Source organism: Brassica napus, chromosome A1 (assembly GCF_020379485.1).
Source record: "Brassica napus cultivar Da-Ae chromosome A1, Da-Ae, whole genome shotgun sequence".
NCBI lineage: Eukaryota > Viridiplantae > Streptophyta > Magnoliopsida > Brassicales > Brassicaceae > Brassica > Brassica napus.
Window position 1 is genome coordinate 2,834,738 of NC_063434.1, and position 21,380 is coordinate 2,856,117.

The window sequence follows — 21,380 nt, forward strand, 5'->3', positions numbered from 1 at the left end:
TTCATTGGTGCATTGCATATAACCAAAAACAAAAGAAGGAAAATTTTCATTCTGACTTCGATTTCTTACTATATATTGAATTGATTGAGACTTTATTGCTTTCATCTCTGACTATATTAAATGTACGCGGTTTATATTATTAAATTATAAATATTTACGTTTTCAAAATTAAGAAATATTCCAGTAAAATATTGCTTTTGATTTCAAAGTTGCCATACATTTTTGAAAGGATATATTCCTAAAATTTTCAGACTTTTTTGCTAAACTTCTAACGCTTGTTTTGTTTTTCGAAATTCTAAAAGATTTTTGTGGTAGCTTCCAAAGATAAACCCATTGGAAAACAATCTGGTGTTCTCTCGCATTGAATACTATTTCCCTTTATAAATAAACGTTAGTGCAAATGGGACATTCATTAGAGGAAAGAAATTACGTGGGATTTGACTAATTGTCTATAAATCTACCGTTTAGGATAAATTAGCATTTATATAGATTTTATCGAGCCTCCGTGGATAACAGGATAAGTATATTCTTTAGATTCTTCTGACATTTATCATTATTCCTCTCATCCAATATTATTATTCGTCTAATCACTGCCATTTATAGAAAAGAGGTTTCTTGTTTTAATTTTATGTCATGAATACACGCAGCCACACGAATGAACATTCTAATTGGCCCATCAAAGGCCCATTAAAACGACACTTACACGACGTCGTTTCGATTTCGTTGTAAACTTGCCCTCTTCTCTCCCCAGAAGCAGCTTTTGTTGCGCAACCCGCGGTGAAGAGAGAGAGAGAGAGAGAGAGAGAGAGAGAGAGAGAGAGAGAGAGAGAAAATGTCGACGCTTCTGCAATCGCTCATCGATCCGAAGAAGAACTTCCTCGCTCGTATGCATATGAAAGCCGTATCCACTCGCCTTCGTAGATACGGTCAAATCTCAATCGAAAACCTTAATTTTCCGAATCTGGATTTTGTTGAATCTGATTTGCTGTGTTTGCCTTTGTGTGTTTTTGATTGGAATGATTCAGGTCTCAGGTACGATGATCTGTTTGATCAGTATGAAAGTATGGACATTAAGGAAGCGCTGAACAGATTGCCCAGGGAGGTCGTCGACGCTCGTAACCAGCGTCTCAAGCGTGCCATGGACCTCTCCATGAAGCACGAGTACCTTCCCAAGGATCTTCAGGTAACTGAGGATATCGAGCAAAACTAATGTTTGAGCTTAGGTGTATGTATAAGCTTATTATATGCTTGCCTCTTGCATTACATTGTGACCTCTGCTCTGGCTAGATACTGGATTGAACTAAAAGAGTATTGCATTGATTTTTCCATATCCGTAAAGTGAAATGGTGATTACATAATACATTGTTATACTATTGTGTTACTGATGTTTTGAGCTATAGACGTTTTAATAAAGATTTCAATAGTTTGAGAGCCTAAAACTTCTTTTTTACAAATTTAGGGACCTATTTAAGTCGAATGTTTCATCCGGTTTGGCCAGGACTGGCTCTGGTTTGAGCTATCATATAGTGTAACTTTAGAATTTTGCATCTTGTAACTGTGAGGCTTTTTTATTCCGTATACAGGCGGTGCAGACCCCATTCCGTGGCTATCTTAAGGAGATGCTGGCTCTCGTAAGTCTCTTGTAATCTATATTTTTCAGGAAGAAGTTCCTATGTGCATTTTGCCTGTCTGCTTTCTTGCGTTAATATGCTTGTGATCTTCAGTTGGTTGCATTATGCCTGAAACAATGATTTAAGACTATGAATGCATGTTTTTTGGATCAAGATGTTGTTTATTTCTCTATACTAGGGAAGTCTTGCATCAGAAAGAACACTGTTTAGAGTGTTTCTTTAAAGATGGATCATCATCATTATATCCATTATCATTAGTCAGTCTATCATCACTTTGTTTATGGTGGGTGTGTATTTATTTGCAGGTTGAAAGGGAAAGAAAGGAACGTGACGCCTTGGGAGCTCTACCACTCTACCAGCGCACACTCCCTTAAGCACATCCTTTTTTCCCTCTTCTTTTGATAAACTCTACTTCTCTGCATAAAATCTCCTCTCCAGATGGATTGAATTTTGATATTTTGGAAATCACATTTCTGAACAGAGCTGTTTACTTCCTGAAAAAAAAGCACAAGTCTTGTGATACTTTTGCCTAAATGGGATGATATGTTTGCTTGTTACATTTTTTCACTTTTGCTGGAATGAATAAAATCGACGACCCAACACTGAGTCTGGTTCAGTGACTCTCATTTTCTCATGTTACTTTGGGGTTTTGTTTATATGATTGGTTTCCAAGTTCAATGCAATCAGATGTAAGTGCCATGATTTCTATATGTTTGTTAAATTGGATAAGTCATGTTGAAAATAACCATTGGTTACAAGCATAGCAGCACATGGGTAGTAGTAGTATCTCACAAGTTACAACAGTTTTCAACTTATTGATCAACATATTTCTAATGCAAGCATCTGTAGGATTGTTACATGTTTGGTCTCCAGCTATAAACATATATAATCGAAAACAAAAATCTTACGAAGTTCAAAAAAAATAAAAGCTGCTAGATAGAGAAAAATAACCAGCGAGTGGAAGAGTGAAAGATGCCCACATGCTTGACTACATGAGTTTTGACCTTCTGAGCATTTCGAAGTTGGAGAATGAAACTTGGGATTTCAAAAACAAGATATTATATACTATCAACACTCAACATGATATGAATCATTCATATGATAAGAGAGACCCATGTTATGATATATACTATAATTACTACTGTTTGGGAGAATTATATTTAATATATGCAGAAAAGAACATTTGCATGTGAGTATGTAGACTGGGACACAAGTCTTTAATAGATTCAGGCCAGATCTCTTCTTTAGTTACCCATCTCCCTCTCTGTCCCCTTCTTCTTTATCCTTATCCCCTCCTTTTCATTTGCTCTCTTTCATTTACATAAATGTAGATTTGATTTGTTAGGAGAATGACAAAAAAAAACTAAATGACTTGAGAGTACTCCAAGTACATAATGAATTTTATGATTTTATCCCATTGGTGCTGCATGCGACTGGATCTTGGATAGTCCATTGATGTGAACATAAAGGGTTTTAGAGATTGGTTTATGTGGTTCGTTCATTTCTAAACTTTTCATTTATTTAAATTTGAATGTTTCTTTAAGGCACATAAAATGATTTATTACGTTGTACTAACTTCTGGATGATGGACCATAAAGTCGGTTGCATGTGATTCATTGACACAGACTGGATCGTCTTTTGTGTTTCTTTAGTATCACTTTTCGTTAATCAGAGCTTACTGTAAGTCTGTAATAACTGTTTAGTTTTACCAGTACCGATATATTCAAAGTTAATGAGAGTATTAGACACACTCTCATCAAATGAGAAACATAAGACTATTTTCTTACGTCAAAAAGAAACACAAACAGATAAGTCATAAAATAGTCATGTGAGATAGTGTCTTCCAAGGTTCTAACACTCTGTATTAAATAATAGTTCGATGTTTTAAACATAAGTAAAGAATTATATAAACAGCGAAGATTTATACTATGATATTGCCGTTGCCACCACATACTGTAGTATTCACATGTCACATTAAATAGGTTGGTTAGAACTTTTAATTCAAATAAGTTAAAAGTGTTAAAACATTTAACTAGTTTTGCAAACGAAGAAAGACAATAGTCAAAATGTCGTTTGGTTAAGAGGTTGGTCCAGTTTCCCATGCATGCATGTCTATTCGGCGAGTAAAAACAAAGTTAGACGACTCTCTGACCCCGATTAAATGACAGAATCATAAATTTAGTTTTCTTTATAAACCTATCAGCTAATCCGGTCGGTTCCAGAACGCATTTAGTGCTACAGAACAGATTAGTTCGAAAACGTATCATACTGCTTGATCCGAATTTGGAATATCTTTCAATTAATGTTAGGATGGACCGATCATTTGTTACGACCCATTATATAAACTACCTGCATTTAAACCCAAGTCTAAACTGACTGATAAACAAAACAATACCGTAATAGTCAATCCTTTTATTGTAAACAAAACTTTTCTCAATCTAACTATCTTTAAAAAAATTGGTCTTTATTACTTGAATTTCTCCTATTGACTGATCGATAGCCTTATGGTCTCATCTTATTTGTAAATTTATTAATTCTAAAATATTCACTTAGGACATCTCTTATTTCCACAACGCATGTGTATGTATTTATAAACATGCACGCACTATGTTGGTCAGGACAATAATTTGTGCAATAAAAGCACCGCTAAGAGAGTCGGTGGCCTTTCTTGCAGTGTTCCATTCGTTCTGACGATGCAGAGACAAAATTCGATTAATTCTTAATATATTTTAATATCATATCGCTCATTCATATGTTCGCGGATCAGATTTGCTATATTGACTACTCAAGAGCTAAGGATAAACCATTTTACAAAGAATGATTGCGGATCATATTCATTTTATAAGTTAAGGTAATAGTTTTTCTCATATTCCTTGTTCAGTAAAACTAGCATTCAAAATTTTCCGTAAGTAGTATAAGCATGTCTTCCACGTTATCCAACCGGTCGGACCACGCTTATATCTAAACTTTATATTACACTATTATTTAAAGCCGATTTTAGTTTATCTTTTAATTAATCTATCTATTTATTAATGCTGCTTGCTTGATTATTTTATATTAATATTTTTCAGACAACCAAAATGTTTAGTATTCGAGGTTGCTTTGATCATGTTCACCATGAACGGATTATGACATAATTTAGTTTTTGTTTGGTAAGCAAAGATTTTAAATATATATAGTTTATAGTTCGGCTTAAGAAATATCGATGATTATTGATCCGACAGAGGTGCAGGCTAATTCTAAGAAAGCACATGGAAAGAAAGTTGAAATACTAACACTACTAACTAGTATCTTAAGTTACATATCGGCTCGGACAGTTTAGAAAGAAAAAAATATTTTAAGCAAAAAAGAGCCACCGTGGTATAGACTTTTTTTTTTCTGTGGTATAGACTTTATATATACTCGATATTTCTTTCGATCATGTGCTGCTTTAACGGTAGAAGCATTTCGTTGAATGTTGCACTAACAAAGATTAGTCGATATATGAAACAATAATAACAATGTGAGCGGCCTGGTGCAAGTGTTCTGAGGAAAACCTCTATTTGGTAATTTCTTATAATGTATGAGCTGCTATCTATCTTTCTTTTTTGACATGAGCTGCTATCTATCTTCTTAGTCGTTATGACATAAGTTATATTATCTGATATATTCGAAGGATTCAAAGAAAACGAAAACGAACTGGCTTATAATATTTATACTTTCCAAACATTTTAACCCCAAAAGAACATTACTAAGTGGTATATACGACAAATGACCAACGCCATGTGCTTGCACTTTCTTACGTCTCAAGTCCATTAGTCTTTTGTGTAATCTCCTTTCTTTTATTTACCCTATCTGAACAATGTTTACAAACCGTAATAGTAACAAAAAAATGTATATATACATATGTATCTATATTTTTTTTTACTATTAGAACCGCACTACAGTTATTTCGCGGATTCAGATCCTAAGTCGTGTAGACCAACCCGCATGAACAGGATTGGTCAGGTTTCGACCTACACACCTCTCATGTTTAATGAAAAAAACAATGGTTTTATTTCATATATATCAGATTTAACCGATGCAAGCAATAACTTTCTATACCTGGTTACACAGAGAAAATAAATTGGAGATGTTAAGAAATAGGAAGAAGCTGAACCAAAAAGCCTTGCTTGATTTGGCACACAGATCAAGCATTTGATGCAGTTTATAATATTCGTTGTGTATATGTGATAGGATAATTCAGAACATACGTAACTTTAACTTGTCGAGATGGGAGAACCAATGTGAGTAAGGCATGTGAGAGATGGATCACATTGTCCCACAGCTTTTGTCCCCTTTACCTCTGCATTTATATTACCATCACATATTTATTGTTTTTCAAATCGCAAGTTAAATGTATATAGCTCATAGTTTCTTATTTACTCTTACATGTTTAAAGTGTTATTTAGTCAAACCTTCCAAGACAAAATGACCCGTTTCCAAGGAACGATGAATAAATAAAGAGACCAATGCTGTTCGGACACAAGTCTCTAGTGGTAAAGTCGTAGTTTAAGTCCAAGACAAGGGGCTTTTTCTTGTACAACTTTGCATATAAAGAGCTCTCTCGTCTTCGTTATCCTTCACTCCACTAAACATTCCTTCTCTCGCTCACTATTCTCCATTTTGTATAAGTATATAACATAACAATTGGAATAGAAAAAGAGAAAAAAAAACATGAAAAAGATGGGAGTGATAGTGTTTCTTCTGCTTCATTCGATCTTCTACACAGCCTTTTGCTTCAAAGATGGTACGTCCCTACTCCCTCGAGTTTTTTTATTCTATGCTAATCTCGTATTTTCTTATTTAAAATTAACAAAACACAAAAACAGTCGTTAACTGCGAAAAATAATTTTAGAGTTTTGATTCACAGAATCTTCACAACTTGTATGTAAAAAAAATTCATTTGTATTGTATCACAAGTCATGAAACTACTTGAGAGTTGAGAACTAGTGTGATATCGTGACATAATTAGCTAGGGCTATCTATCGTTCAAGATGTTAATTTTCTTTCTTTGTATCATCATTATATGGTTAGCCAGTAAACAAAAACAGAATAGCTTTGTGAATTTGAATACCAAAAAGAATCACTTAAAGAGAATAATGGATAGAAGTATATACATGTTACAAACGAATCAGATCTGTATATGCACATGGCATTTGTCAATGAATCACAATAAATGCATCACTAAATATTCATACCTTCTCATCTGCAACATTTTATTATTAGTTTAGTACTTTAAATATCTCACGCTTTAACTTTTTCTTCAATTATTATAATATATATCATAGATCTAAAATAGCAAACCATTATTCATTAAACATTCCCATGTTAAATAAAAGTGAAAATGTACCTTACTAGAATCATTGTCACCAACTATAAACGTACACTAGTTCCATGTTTGTAGCTATAGAAAATTTGATATTCATTACTTGTTACATTCATAATTATACTACCATTGTAACAAATCGCATCAAACCTTTATGTTATAAACTATAATCCAGGTTGGTGTATTGATCTATCTATATATAGAACTCCAAAATACCTAGATGGAGAAACATAGAATATATATTAATCATATAAATAAATCTTCATCATGTCATTAAAATATAAATGTTACTTGTTACATTCATAATTATAGACGTCGACATCTTTGTTTTTGTTCATGGTCTCTTACTAAAAAATAAAATTAAAACAGGGCTACTACCAAACGGTGACTTCGAACTAGGTCCACACCACACGGACATGAAAGGGACACAAGTGATGAACAAAACAGCAATCCCAAGCTGGGAACTCTCAGGCTTCGTCGAGTACATTCCCTCAGGACACAAACAAGGCGACATGATCCTTGTCGTGCCTAAAGGCGCTTTCGCAGTGCGTCTAGGCAACGAGGCTTCCATCAAACAAAAGATCAACGTTAAGAAAGGGTCTTACTATTCCATCACGTTCAGTGCGGCTCGAACGTGCGCACAAGACGAACGGTTAAACGTTTCCGTGGCTCCTCACCACGGAGTAATGCCGATTCAAACGGTTTACAGTAGCTCAGGTTGGGATTTGTATTCGTGGGCGTTTAAGGCGCAGAGTGATTATGCAGAGGTTGTGATACATAATCCAGGCGTTGAGGAAGATCCTGCATGTGGACCTCTCATTGATGGTGTAGCTATGAGAGCTCTTTATCCTCCTCGTCCCACCAATAGTGAGTGTTATTTACTTTTAACTATTTTCATTAATACTCAATAAATAATTAAATGGTAATTAAACGTTTTATTTATGAATGATTAACTTTAAGCAGATGTTTAGTGCTAGTCGCCAATATTTAGAAAAACCATTTTGTTATAACCGATTTTTAGAATATTGATTTTTTACTTGGGTTTCATTTGTCAAAATAAATTCTTATAGGTCAAATTCGTAAATATCTAAAACATGTGGGGTTTAATTGCAGAGAACATTCTAAAGAACGGAGGATTCGAAGAAGGCCCATGGGTTTTACCCAACACGTCATCAGGCGTTCTGATCCCACCTAACGCCGTCGACGACCACTCTCCGTTACCGGGATGGATGGTAGAATCTCTCAAAGCCGTTAAATACATAGACTCCGACCACTTCTCCGTCCCTCAAGGCCGCCGCGCCGTCGAACTCGTCGCCGGGAAAGAGAGCGCCGTCGCACAGGTCGTCCGCACGACCCCCGGGAAAATTTACGTTCTCTCCTTCGCCGTCGGAGACGCGAGCAACGCCTGCGCGGGGTCTATGATCGTCGAGGCCTTCGCCGGGAAAGACACGCTCAAGGTACCGTACGAGTCGAAAGGGAAAGGTGGATTCAAGCGAGCGTCGCTGAAGTTCGTCGCCGTCTCGGACAGGACTAGGATCATGTTCTACAGCACGTTCTACGCGATGAGGAACGACGATTTCTCGAGCCTGTGTGGGCCGGTGATCGACGACGTTAAACTCCTCAGTGCTCGGAGGATGTGAGCTGGCCACGGCGAGCTATTCACGGGAAAATGAGGTCACAGTGGGCTTTCTTGCGGATCGTGAGAAATTGGGCTTTCCGGCCTTTTACTGTTCTTATTTATTTTAATGTTAAAACAGAATATGTCGGAACCCCCTAGTTGAGAGGAGGTTCGGCGGAGCAGTGGCTTTCGTATGTTGTTGTTTGGTCGGAATATATAATATTTACAAACTGGTTATTTTCTATTTATTAAAATATAAACGCTATAAAAAAATTAATTTCTGATTTGCCAATGAAATTAAATTTTATTAAATATAATAACATCATATTTATATCTAACAAATTAAATCATACTATTTTTAATATCTTTTTATTTTAAAAATATTTTTATTATAATAAAATCATGTTCCAATGCATAATGGTAAATCTATTATTTTAAATTGGGATATTTAAAAATAAAATTTGAAATGATTAAAGAGACCAAAAAAAAACTTAATCCTTACTAATAAAAGGGACCTTTTGAGGCTCCATAGAGCGTCCACATCAGCGAAAAAAAAATCTCCCGAAAGATGACACGTGGCATAAAATATAGTTTTACATTTTAATATTACTAATTTTTAAAAATTATAAATAATATGAAACATTATATATAATTTCGAAAATAATAAATAATATATAAACATACAACATAAAAAATGGAAATACTACATTAAACATACGTAAGATTACCATTTTACATTTAAAAATAGCAATAAAATGTAAACATACAACATAAAAAAATGGAAAAACTACATTAAACATATGTAAGATTACCATTTTTCACTAAAAAAACGGCTTATCTCCATAATGTAAAATTTCTATTTTATATTAAAAAAAACATAAATATAACTATTTGACTATTTGTCCAAGTTTTTCTATTAAACATTGCCGTTTTACATTAAAAATGGAAAAATACATTGAGATTTAAACATCTATCTTAAAATATAAAATATAGATACTAACTAAATATAAAGTATAAGAAAGAGAAATACTCAATATATTGAAAAATAAATAATAATTAAATATTATAAATATATAAATATACGAATTATATATACAATAATAAGTAAATGCACAATTTTTAAAAAATGGAAAGAGTACATTAAATATTAAACATCTATCTTAAAATGTAAAATATAGATATTAAGTAAACAGAAAGTATAAGAAAAAGAAATACACAACTTAAAAACAATGGAAAAAGTATATTACGATTTAAACATCTATCATAAAATGTAAAATATAGATATTATGCAAATAGAAAGTATAAGAAAAGGAAATACACAATTTAAAAAAATGGAAAAAGTACATTAGTATTTAAACATCTATCTTAAAATGTAAATCTATCTTAAAATATAAAATTATTAGTAAATAGAAAGTATAAGAAATAGAAATACACAATATAAAAAAAATAATAAGTAAATATATAATATAAGTAAATACCCAATTTAAAAAATGGAAAATTACATTAAGATTTAAAAATATATCTTAAAATTTAAAATATAGATATTAAGTAAATAGAAAGTATAACAAATGGAAATATACAATTTAAAAAAAAATGGAAAACGTACATTAAGATTTAAACATCTATCTTAAAATGTAAAATAGAAATATTAAGTAGATAAAAAGTACAAGAAATGGAAATACATATACAGGAAAATAAATAATAAGTAAATAATGTAAATATATAATATATAAATTATATATATAATAATAAGTAAATACACAATTTTTTTAAAAAATGGAAAAACTTCATTAAGCATTAAACATCTATCTAAAAATGTAAAATATATAATATAAGTAAATACACAATTTTAAAAAATGAAAAAAGTACATTAAGATTTAAATATCTATTTTAAAATATAAAATATAGATATTACGTAAATTAAAATATAAGAAATGGAAATAAACATTTAAAAAAATGGAAAAAGTACATTAAGATTTAAATATCTATCTTAAACTGTACATCTATCTTAAAATGGTAGTAAATTATATAAAAATGGAAATACCACATTTGACAAAAAAAAATGTATAGTTTTACATCAAAAAAGTCCCTATAAAACTCATTATTCCATCAATATCAACCTCACTCTATCAAGAAAAACTTCAAAGCACTCGAGCAAAAAAATGGTTCCACCATCAACTTTTGCCGTCCCAAAAACCTTTAATGACCTTGAATGAGATTTTTTATGACAACAAATTTTTTGTTAGGTGGATTCATTGTTGGGAAACCCGCAACTTCCAAAAGCCAAACTTATTCATGGGAATTGAATTGCATTTCATAGACTCAAAGGTATTCTTACAATTGTTAATATTCATACTAACTCTTTCATGATCAAACCATTACAGTTAATAATCATTCAAGCGTTTATCCTGAAACACTTCTTTCCTCGCCGAATCAGGTATTGGTTCATGTTGGTTTAATATTGTTTTTGGTTTATTAACCGGTTTAGGATAGTCCTATTGTAAATATAATTTAAGTTGGTTTTGCATATATTATGCTTAAAATTAAATAATAGTAATATTATGCTTAAAATATAATTTTAGAGAGTTTTCAAATATAGTTTAGAGAACATTATAGGTGATGAATTTAATTTATTAAATTCGTTTATTACTTAAAACTAAGTTGTTTTAAAAACATACTGAGTTATAAATATCAATGATGGATTGGTGAGTATAACATGAAGACAAAAATATAAATATTTATTTTCAAGATAAGAAATTCAGTTACTCAATATATAATATCTTAAATTATTTTTTAAAAAATATACATAATTTATATATATAGATTAATCTTCCAAACTTAAACTATTATATTATATATGAATAATTTTTTTAAATAAAAACAATTTCTGATTAAAAAAAATAAATAAAAAAACAAATGGTTAAACATCAATATCATCTAGGTTAAGTATACGAACAACACAAATTCAAACATCACAAAAAATATTTACATAAACATTATAATACAATAATTTAATCAAAAAATACAATAAAAAAATAATATTCAAAAGAATAGTTATATACTTAAATTTGAAAATCAAAGATATTTTTGCTAAAATTGTAATTACCTCGCCAAGAAGATCGACCATCTTTTTTACGGATTGATCGATTGTTGAGCATGTGGTCGATCCGAAAATACTCTGCAGTTTAATTAAATATCTAAAACATTTATTCCAACACTCAACAGATAGTTTTCCTAAATATGATAACTAGATAGCCAATAAAATTACAAAAAATATTTAAATAGTAAAAAATATGTTAATTTAACGTGTTAAAATTTAAAAATAAATTTTAATTATGACATACATCTTAACATTTATATAAATATATATCATAACCTAAATATAAATAATTTAACAACTTAAATTAGAAAAATATAAAAATCCCGGGCGTAGCCCGGGTTAATCCCTAGTCTTATACAATAAAGGAGACTTGTCTCTCTCCATAGACTGCCACGTCATTAAGAAGGAGAGGGCGTTTTCGAACACGTGTCGCTTAACCAAATCAGCCCGCGACCAAATTGATTCTGTGTATTTCGGTTTACTCATCTATCAGACTGGGTTATTACTATAACTTATGATGGGCCTTTGAAAACACTATGAGAAGCCCATCATAATTTAGATTTCTTCTTCTTCTCGCAAGACAGTCGACGATTTTTTTTCCAGAACTAAAGCGACGATACGATCTCTCCCGTGATGTCTCAACCTCCCATTAATTCGTTTTTAACTCCGTTTTTTGTGTGATTAGCAATAAAAAGCATTCAATCAACCCTTGCATCTCACATTAACCGACGGAGACTCCGGCTATAAATCTCTGAATTCCCAGCGATTGAACAACACAACTTCTCCCAAATCAAGAAGAATAGTCTCTGCTATTACAAACTCCTACAATGGCGAATTCCTTCATCCTTATTTCAGATCTGAAAGCTGGCTGCTCTAACACGGCAGATATCCGTTTGCTGAGGTTCTGGGAGAATGTCAAGAAAGGTGGAGAGTGTGGACATGCTCCTCCTCGATGAGAAGGTAACCCCGACGACTTAATCCTTTACTTATGTCTGCTACGTACTACGTATCTCACAAACCCAATTGTGTGAATTAATTGTTTATTCTTGTCAAGCAGTCTACGCTTATCAAGGAACCATCAGGGCCAACCACCTCACCACGTTTCGACATCGTTTCAGTGACCATGACGAGGAAGTCTTCAGTTTCCACAGTGACATGTAAAGTTTAAAGCTTTTTAAAAGAAAAAAAAAATAGATTATGAATGCTTAATGAAAAAGTCACATTCTGAATGTGAAGGTGACAAGAGGTTTCGCTATGACCCAGGGAGAATTCAGTCAAGAAGAGAAAGCAACTATAGACACCATTGTTAACCAGAGGTAAAAAGAACGTGCAGTAGTTTCTTCTTCATTTCAACAACTATGTTTTTCCACAAGCTAATTCTCCGGAATTCCTGTCACGTTGCATCTCATATGCTTTGTCAATTGTTTTAGTCAGTGTTGTAGATAGGCCATTGGCAGACATAAGGAAGTTCAATGACATGATCCCAAAGCCTGAATTCAATAACTTTCAGGTATCGTCTCATTTCCAGTTTTAGTTCCTTTTGTATACTTTTTCTTCGATCTTGATCTGATCTCTGCAAAGTTCATGAATTTTACAGAGATCATGAAGAGAGATTCATCAGAGTTAGCCAAAGAAACTGCATTTGCACTTGCTGCTCTAAACTTCAAGTTTTGTGATTCTCCTGTCGCTATTAGTTTCACTGAGCAAACATGAGGGACACATTCTCTCTGAAGCCAAACTTCATGGCCACCTCTCACCAGGTATTATCTCCTTGACGATCATGGGCCTTTATATTAAACTTCGACAAAAAAAGAAAAAGTCTCTTTCCTTTCGGAGAAAACGTTCTGTTACAAAAACAAGACATCTTCTCTAAATCAACGAATCGATTCATTGTCATTCTTTAACACCGCAGTTTCATTATTTCTTCTGTTACTATTTACAAACATTCTCTTTGGGTTTTTGTTTTCCTGCTACTTCCATTGTACCGCTGCTACTCTGATCGTGTGGATGTTCCATCTCTATCTCTATGTATTTGTCTTCGTATGATGATGATCTGATAATGGTTTCTCTTGCTGATTACAGACGCCGAAGACAGAAAAAAGATCCCACGACCATCGTTTGTGTTTGTTTTTTCTAGCTTTGAAAATCTAATTCAATGTGTTTGGATAGTTATCTTTTGCATCAAATACTGGTTCTTTTCTATAGGTTTGCATATCAATTAAGAGTTATTTGTAATCTTTTGTAAAAGCCTAACGTTTTCAACTTTTTTCTTGCTAAGCTTTTATGGTGTACTTAGTTTTTGAAAAAAAGCTTTTAATTTAACTCGCTGGTCCTGTAACATATGAGTATCTTGCATCATTCTGGCTTGTGAGTTGTGACTAAATATTATTACTTTCGAATCGTTGGCACAAAGATGTTGTACTAGAAAATTAATAAGCTTTTGGTCTCATGTTTTTTTCATTCAAAAGAAGACCGCACAAGCTACTCCATTGTGTGGGATGTACGGTATGGTCAAACGGCACAAATATCTTATTTCACTTTAACAAATAACTATGTTTTACGAATGCAAAATCTTTATTTATAATTTCTTTTGGCATTAAGTAATCACGTGTATACAATACCAACTCTATATCACTACGTTTCCCCTTCCTCACCCATCACAAAACATCAACAAATGAATTCAAATCATCCATTATTAATGATAGAAAAATTTCTTCAAATTTCCAAAGCGATGTCATTACCCGTCCTGGCTAATCACGAAGATATAAAATTATTAAGATATACATAAAATAATTTATCAAACATGGATGTATAAAATTACTTCATTTGTACTCTTTCTTATTTACTTTTCCAATAACTCGCAAGACTTTGAAATATCGTACACTTTGCTCTTATCGAATTTTTGAATAAAAACTGCGAAATAATAATAAAATCTTCAAATAGATCATACTTTCTGGTATATAATTAATAAAAATTGCAATATAATAATAAATCTTCAAATATATAAAATCTTCACTAGAAGAATGTCATGAACATTTTAAACAAAAATAAAAGTAAGTGAAAATATGCATTTGAGTACAAATGCCAGCATTAAATCAAGTATGTCGTAACAAGATTTCCACCATTTAGATCACATGCCAAATTAGTAAATATACAATATCCTAAAATATGAACAACTAACTCTATCAAATGGATCAAAAAATAATTTTTAATTCATTAGAGAATAAACTATTAAATGGATCAAAAAAAAATTTGAATTCACTAGAAAAAAATTATACGAACCCGGCGCGTAGCGCCGGAATACCACTAGTAATACATAAACAAATGTCTAATGTTTTGCCACTCTCTAAACCAAGTCAAAGCAAAACACTAATTTTGATCACCAATAGTCTCTGCAAGAGCAAACACCATCTTCCATATGGTGATACCTCTTGACATCTCGCGAGATCATCCGTCTCCCAACTATCTTCGACATCAGTTTCAACGCGTTGTGGCAATCAATACAAACTCGTAGATTCTTCCTCACTAGTACTTCAGAACGCGCAGGAGTGTTGAGAAACGACGAGACGAAGGCGAATCTCTCGTTGTGGTTAAAAAGGTTCTCGTCTCTGCTCTCCTGCTCCACGTCGTGCAACGCAAGCCTAGACTCGGGCACGTAACCAAGCTCCACCATATGCTCCTTTAAACTCTTCAGCGCCATGTAGTATTCTCTGTTTTCCGGAAGAGATATATCTCCAGCCCTGAAGTTATTATCCCTTGTCGTCATCCTCTGTAGCTTCTCTTTTGCTGAGTCTGATGATTTCACAGGGACAAGACCCGCCTTTGATTCTTTGCTCAGTCTACACGCATCAAGCTGCTCAACCACGTCTTGACACCGGTCGCCGAGCTCTAAATCCCCGTGAACACGTGCAAGATTCATCAATGTCTCCCACAAATCAACAGCGTTTGGTTCCACCAACTCAACAAATCTCAACGCTTCATCTAAGTAACCAGGCTCAGCCAACATTTTAACGATGCTCACGTAATGTTCCATATCAGGAACGATCCCGTAGTCTCTCCTCATCGACTCAAAGTGAAGCAGCCCTTCGTTAACGTCACCAAGCACACCGCACGCAACGAAGACCTCTTTGAAAACCTCCCCATCGGGTCTGTTCCCTTCAACTTTAAAACGAGAGAACATATCAACGGCGTCCTCTTCATGTCCATTCTTTGCCAAACACCTTATGATACCGCACCAAGTCTGCGAGTTCTTCTCAGGGATACTCTCGAAAACGGCTATCGCATCTTCCACGGACTCACAAGCAGAGTACATTTCTATCACCGAGTTGTAAGCGCTGATGTCCGAACGAGAAACCGAAGAAGTAATAAACTCATGAACAACTTTGGCTTCTTGTAAAGCCTGTGCATCTCCACATAGCTTAGCTATCCACAAAAGCCTGGGTAAATCCACAATATAACCCTGATTTCTCCATGATTTGATGATATCAACTGCTTCTTTCACATTACCTTCTCTGCAAAGCGCATCCAATGAGTCATAACCACTATTATCTTGATGAGACTGGACTTGCGGATCACTCTGGTTAGGTGAGTGAACAAAACCTGCATTCTCCTGATTGTGATTACCATATGACGAAAAACCATCACTACTACTTCGCCAATTTCGTTGTCTCTGGTTATAAAGTTCACTGCTTTGATAAAACCCATCTGGGTTTAAGCTCTGCCCATATGAATTCTGCTGAAACCCACCTAGGAACTGATCTCTATTCACGAAGTCAACTTGATTTGAAGAAGTACCAGTTGGATTCGGGTTTAGGAAACCTAATCTCTCAGCAGCTGTGCTTAGATTTCTCAACAGAGGACCGAGAGGTTTCAGTGAATCACAAGAAAAGGGATGGCGTAGCTTACAGGTGGAGCTGAGAAGCGAACCTCTAGCCGTGTATATCATTGTCGGGACAAAACCCATTTACCGGAAATGGAATCCGACAAGGGTTGAGCAGACAAAAAGACCGCCTTTCGTTTAATCTGTGAAAAGAAACGGAAAGAGGTGAAACTCGGGGACGACTTGATGAAATGAAATTACAGTGAAGGAAAAAGTAAATTACGACGTAAAAGATGATGATTTATAGTTACCAATCATTCCGCATACCATATTGTGGTCGGAAGATAGAGTTAGGAGTTCGGTTAAGTTAAAGGTTTGTAGGGTTTACAATTAAGTAAATATTGAATCTTAGCATGTACATCTCAAGATAATAAAATAGTATTAATCAACTTCATTACAAACATAACACAAATCTATCATCCAGTGAGGGAGGGCATTGTGTTTAATATAAAAAAATGAACTTGCAAGTACATGACTTGATTGCTTTTACTTTCTCATGTTGTTGATGCTAACATGTCCTCTTGGAGTTAAGACAACATTGTAAACAACTAGCTTTGCTAGAGAGATCTGAAGAGTGAGTTTGGAGAATTTTCACAGCGCATAGGCGACTAACTAAGCAAAAATGTGAGGACATCTTCCCTTCCATAGTCCAAAGATATATGGAAGCAAGACATGAGAACAAATCAGAATAAGGAATCAACACGTTGTCTAGATGAGCATTAACCCTATTCAAAGCCATTTCACTCTTACCTCTCACCAAGCCACAAAGCTTATTTCCAAAAAGAATGGACTATGCGCCTAATAATAGTTAGAAAACCTGCTCAAAGCACCACAGCTTTCTATCCCTGTGGACAAAGCCAAACTCCAGGACACCTGCAATAAGTCGCCATATCAAGATAGCGACAAAATGAAAATAGCATAAAAGCCAGTTACGTTTTTGAAGAACGGGAATGGTATTGCACCATTCATATGGCCAAAAGGGAGAAGTCGTAAACCCCAGCATCAGAGTTAAACCTCTAAAAGCAAAAGGTCTTGCATGCCTCGGACAAGGCGACAATGTTCCTGAAAAAGGCAGGGGAAAATCAATAATGTCCAGAGGATGACTAGGAAAAATACGACTGGCCCATCTTGCCACAAGTAACAGGGATAGAGTCAAGTATATCAAACACACAAGTGTGCCACAGAACATAAAACCAAACTGTACAAAATTGAAAGAAAGCACCATATTAACAGCCCTTCAAAATATGAGATCTCAGAGTATTGTATACATTGAATTTTGCTTTAACTTCCTTCAGGAATTACAATAAACGAACTAACAAAATAGTAGAAAAGAACACCATAATGAACCTCGGAAATTTTCATTCTAATCAGAGTTTCAGTACATACTTATATTCTGCTGTGACTATACACTCAATATCAAATCCACTGGGAAAGAAACGATATATGACAGTTGAATGATTCCACGTTGCAGGCAAATATGGCCAGGACAAAAAGAAAAAGAATTAATTTCTGATTGATACTAGCAAAATTGACTGCGGGTACCAGCAGATATCAAATTTTTTACCTCCATCAAATGTTCATCATCTGATATATTAAGAGAAAGACGGAGATCAGTTAATGATGTTTCTTGTTCCCAACTCAAGGGACCGGAAGCGAATAAGTCCCCCAATGTACTGCGGTAAGTAAATAGTTCTGACCTACACGACCTTCTTACTCCATCACCACCAGCTACTGAATGCTTCCGCCTTGCTTCTTCCCTAAGGCCGCAAAAAGATTCACCCTCGCTGCTACATGAGTCTGCCTGTGGTCCAGAGCCATCTAGCATACAAGGCGGCATGTTACTCTCATCATCATCACTAGCAGCGCTACAACTACCAACTGAAGATGAATCGTTATCGTAACAATCATCAGCGACTAAGCTTCCTGCACGAACACTCTCGCTAGAACCTTTTGATCTTACCCTGACCATTTGACAGCAACCAGTTTCGCGATTCTTAGAGGAAGGCGCTTCCAGTGATCGTATCTTCTTAGTGTTTCCAGTGCATGATTCAGCACACTCAGGCCAGTTGTTAGGTGACGGCCTCTTCAACATTCTAGCAGAGACGACAACACTAGGCTCCTGTAGACGTTTGCTGTTCACTTGGGGCTTCAGCTTCCGTTGCACGTCTGATCCAGTCAGTAAGGATGACTTCACAGAACCTGATATCTGAAAAACAAATAAGTTTACAACACAGTTAGTTAACGTTTATACTCATTACCAAATTAGTGAAAGATTATTTCAAAACGATCAACATCATTAAGAGGCTATGCAAATCGCCACCTCCAACCACATATGTGTAGAGTCAGAGGACCAATCAGGAGATCTTAATGAAGACAAGACAAAAAAATACATTAGCTTTGAAAAGTGAGAACATAAATGTGACAACCCGTCCCGCTCACTCGGAACCCCGGCTCACAGCCATTCAGGGCACCGACCCTAACCCCTCACCGTGGGAGAAAACGCCTCCATATCCACCGGTAGGTTATTGGTGTGCTTGGCGTTACTCGAACCCAAGACCTCACCATTTAACAACACTCCTCTAGGATGAGTTTTCCACGGGATGGGTTGTCACAATAAAAAATAAGATAAAGAAATTACCTTTCCAATGGCAACCCATCTCTCATCCTGCCACGACTGTCTGACCCTGACGTTAGCCTTGTGAAACGTAAACTCAGCTGGAGTCCCAAGCAACCGAACCACATAGTAGTTCCCACACAGCTCCTGTCGAACGGTAGCAGCTTTCCATGAGAAGCTATCAAGAACCTCCACCAACTCACCAGCCTCCCATCGCTCCACATCAACTTGCGGAGGACACGGCCTGATCACCTTCCTTGGAACTCTCTCCATGACAGCCTCCTCGTGGAAAGAGAAGTACCTAACGTTGTAGGTGTGTCCATTCCCCGAGATGATCTCAGCGCATCGCCACGCACCGTAAGGTGCCTCCTTGTTGCTAAACACCTCAACTCTACTTCCTTTTTTGAATCTCATTATAAAACTGCAAAAAAAAAAAAAAAACAATCTCAACAGTTATGAATCGAAGCTCAGTAACATAGATTTCAATCAAAAGATTCTAAATTAAAATCAAATTGATTGATGTAATTATCCAAAATCAAATTAAATCGAAATAACAAAATCAAAGCAACGAGATCAATCCAAAACAGATGAAATCAATTAAACTAAGCAAGGAATCTCGATCCAATTTTGGAGATCAAACACTAGGAATGAAACAAAATCGAAGAAGAGATCATCATCATCACCTTGTGGAATGTCTGGAGGAGAGACTTGATCGCCGGAAATTTTCGAATTTTTCTCAGATATTTGTGATTGGAAGAGAAATTTGGGGATTAGGGTTTCGGGTAATGGAGAATATGGAAAGAGCTAATTGGGCGTTACGTAATTTATATTTTTATTTTTAATTTCGTGACGTGGGATTTAAGTTAAAAATCTTTTAACTAGAAATAGGAGAAACAACCCATATACAATTTACATTAATGACGGTTTTGATTAGTGAAAATTAAATATGTTTTTCACTCGCCGTGCACACGCACGCGCGTTTAATTGACAGATCATGAAGTTATTTTCATACGTCCATGCTTTTTAACAGGGTCTACAATATTTGATTTACTAAAATTAACTATACAGCTTGTAAATTGATATGTATCGTGCACTCAAGACTTATCTCGTTTTGCTTACGCAATATATATTCGTTTCACCTTTTAATTATACTTGAACAAGTAACCACTATCATAAAACTATTTTTCTCGTGAACAAATTTCTTGATCATATATATAGAGAAATAACAAATCATCACATGAAATACACAGTTGGGCAATGCAAAATTACTTGCATAAAAATTCTGTGATTACACACACACAAAAAATTTATGTGATTACTTTCATATGATTTAGATTTACATTATAAAGATTATGACCAAATCCTAAATTGTTACAACGATTTATTCGCGAGAAGTCAGAGGGCAGATCTTTCCACACAAAAAAAAAAAGAAGATTACAATAATCCCTGATATGTGTTACACATTTGACTATTGACTATGTTACAGGGGGCATGCATTCACAGGCCGTCGAACTTGCCTAGGAGAGTCTGTTACAATCACTAACGTCCGCAAATCTACCTGCTACATGTCTACTTTATAAGAAGTCACCAACTATGTGCTGCACAGTTATAGATCCAATCCACAACGGCTTTCTATATATACAAAACTCGATTATGTGATCATTAATTATGTACAGCAAATGAATGTGATACACTTGAACCTTCACTTCAAAGTCCAAAGGATTATCGTATCTTTCGTTTTCTCACTTTTTCTCAGCATTGAATCACCAGAAAGATCACACAGCTAATACTCTGACATAAACATGCCAACAACTTCTTTTCCTGGATAGTAACTTAGAGATGAGTTTTGGAGTTAATAATAGTACTATAATTGAACGTTAAGTTGAATGTGGTTTTGTTTGAAGTGTCAACCACCATCCGAGTCCTGCTACAGAAAATATGATTTAGTATTAAACACTGGTAGAAAGTTATTTTGGCATATAGCAAATAAATAATAAAACAAGAGTCTTATATTATGACTGACCACAAAAGCATAATGTAATGATTAATGAATAATATTTTTATACATTTTAAATTCCTTGATAGGTGATCATAAATATCAAGTAATAAGTCATATTTGAGTTATGAATTTAAAAAACATCCATGAGAAAAAGCTTTGATAGAGTCAAAGTCGTTAACTCGTTAAAATAGT

The 21,380-nt window shown here is 34.5% G+C and overlaps 4 protein-coding genes and 1 long non-coding RNA gene across 12 annotated transcripts; 3 read left to right on the plus strand and 2 right to left on the minus strand.

The window, feature by feature from the left end:
- The first annotated feature begins 671 nt into the window (after positions 1 to 671).
- On the plus strand, positions 672 to 2,257 carry LOC106368140 (cytochrome b-c1 complex subunit 7-1, mitochondrial). Its single transcript, XM_013808071.3, has 4 exons — positions 672 to 926; positions 1,026 to 1,183; positions 1,584 to 1,631; positions 1,937 to 2,257. The coding sequence occupies exons 1-4, from the start codon at positions 833 to 835 to the stop codon at positions 2,003 to 2,005; spliced, it is 369 nt and encodes a 122-aa protein (XP_013663525.1). The 5' UTR covers positions 672 to 832; the 3' UTR covers positions 2,006 to 2,257.
- Positions 2,258 to 6,142: 3,885 nt separating this feature from the next.
- On the plus strand, positions 6,143 to 8,840 carry LOC111203273. Its single transcript, XM_022696849.2, has 3 exons — positions 6,143 to 6,399; positions 7,348 to 7,845; positions 8,092 to 8,840. Exons 1-3 carry the CDS (start codon positions 6,327 to 6,329, stop codon positions 8,616 to 8,618), a joined length of 1,098 nt encoding a protein of 365 aa, XP_022552570.2. The 5' UTR covers positions 6,143 to 6,326; the 3' UTR covers positions 8,619 to 8,840.
- A 3,360-nt stretch (positions 8,841 to 12,200) lies between these two features.
- On the plus strand, positions 12,201 to 14,145 carry LOC106370239. Its single transcript, XR_001274243.3, has 6 exons — positions 12,201 to 12,656; positions 12,754 to 12,853; positions 12,933 to 13,012; positions 13,127 to 13,206; positions 13,294 to 13,456; positions 13,779 to 14,145. It is a non-coding gene; the product is annotated as an uncharacterized LOC106370239 (long non-coding RNA).
- A 782-nt stretch (positions 14,146 to 14,927) lies between these two features.
- Positions 14,928 to 17,444, minus strand: LOC106368324 (pentatricopeptide repeat-containing protein At4g32450, mitochondrial). The gene is made up of 2 exons (XM_022697885.2): positions 17,326 to 17,444; positions 14,928 to 16,718 (listed from the first exon to the last, which is right to left on the minus strand). Exon 2 carries the CDS (start codon positions 16,657 to 16,659, stop codon positions 15,076 to 15,078), a length of 1,584 nt encoding a protein of 527 aa, XP_022553606.1. The 5' UTR covers positions 16,660 to 16,718; positions 17,326 to 17,444; the 3' UTR covers positions 14,928 to 15,075.
- Positions 16,932 to 20,080, minus strand: LOC106368461. 8 transcript variants are annotated; one of them, XR_007339605.1, is made up of 6 exons: positions 19,873 to 20,080; positions 19,214 to 19,610; positions 18,140 to 18,781; positions 17,538 to 17,637; positions 17,326 to 17,448; positions 16,932 to 17,214 (listed from the first exon to the last, which is right to left on the minus strand). XR_007339605.1 is itself a non-coding variant. In XM_013808540.3 (5 exons), the coding sequence occupies exons 2-4, from the start codon at positions 19,601 to 19,603 to the stop codon at positions 17,584 to 17,586; spliced, it is 1,086 nt and encodes a 361-aa protein (XP_013663994.1). In that variant the 5' UTR covers positions 19,604 to 19,610; positions 19,873 to 20,080; the 3' UTR covers positions 16,932 to 17,448; positions 17,538 to 17,583. The 8 variants fall into 8 exon arrangements, 3 of the variants coding, with proteins under 3 accessions (XP_013663994.1, XP_022553681.1, XP_013663919.1); XR_007339606.1 differs by having other exon boundaries at positions 17,509 to 17,637; XR_007339609.1 differs by adding an exon at positions 17,962 to 18,000 and having other exon boundaries at positions 16,932 to 17,448.
- Positions 20,081 to 21,380: the final 1,300 nt, after the last annotated feature.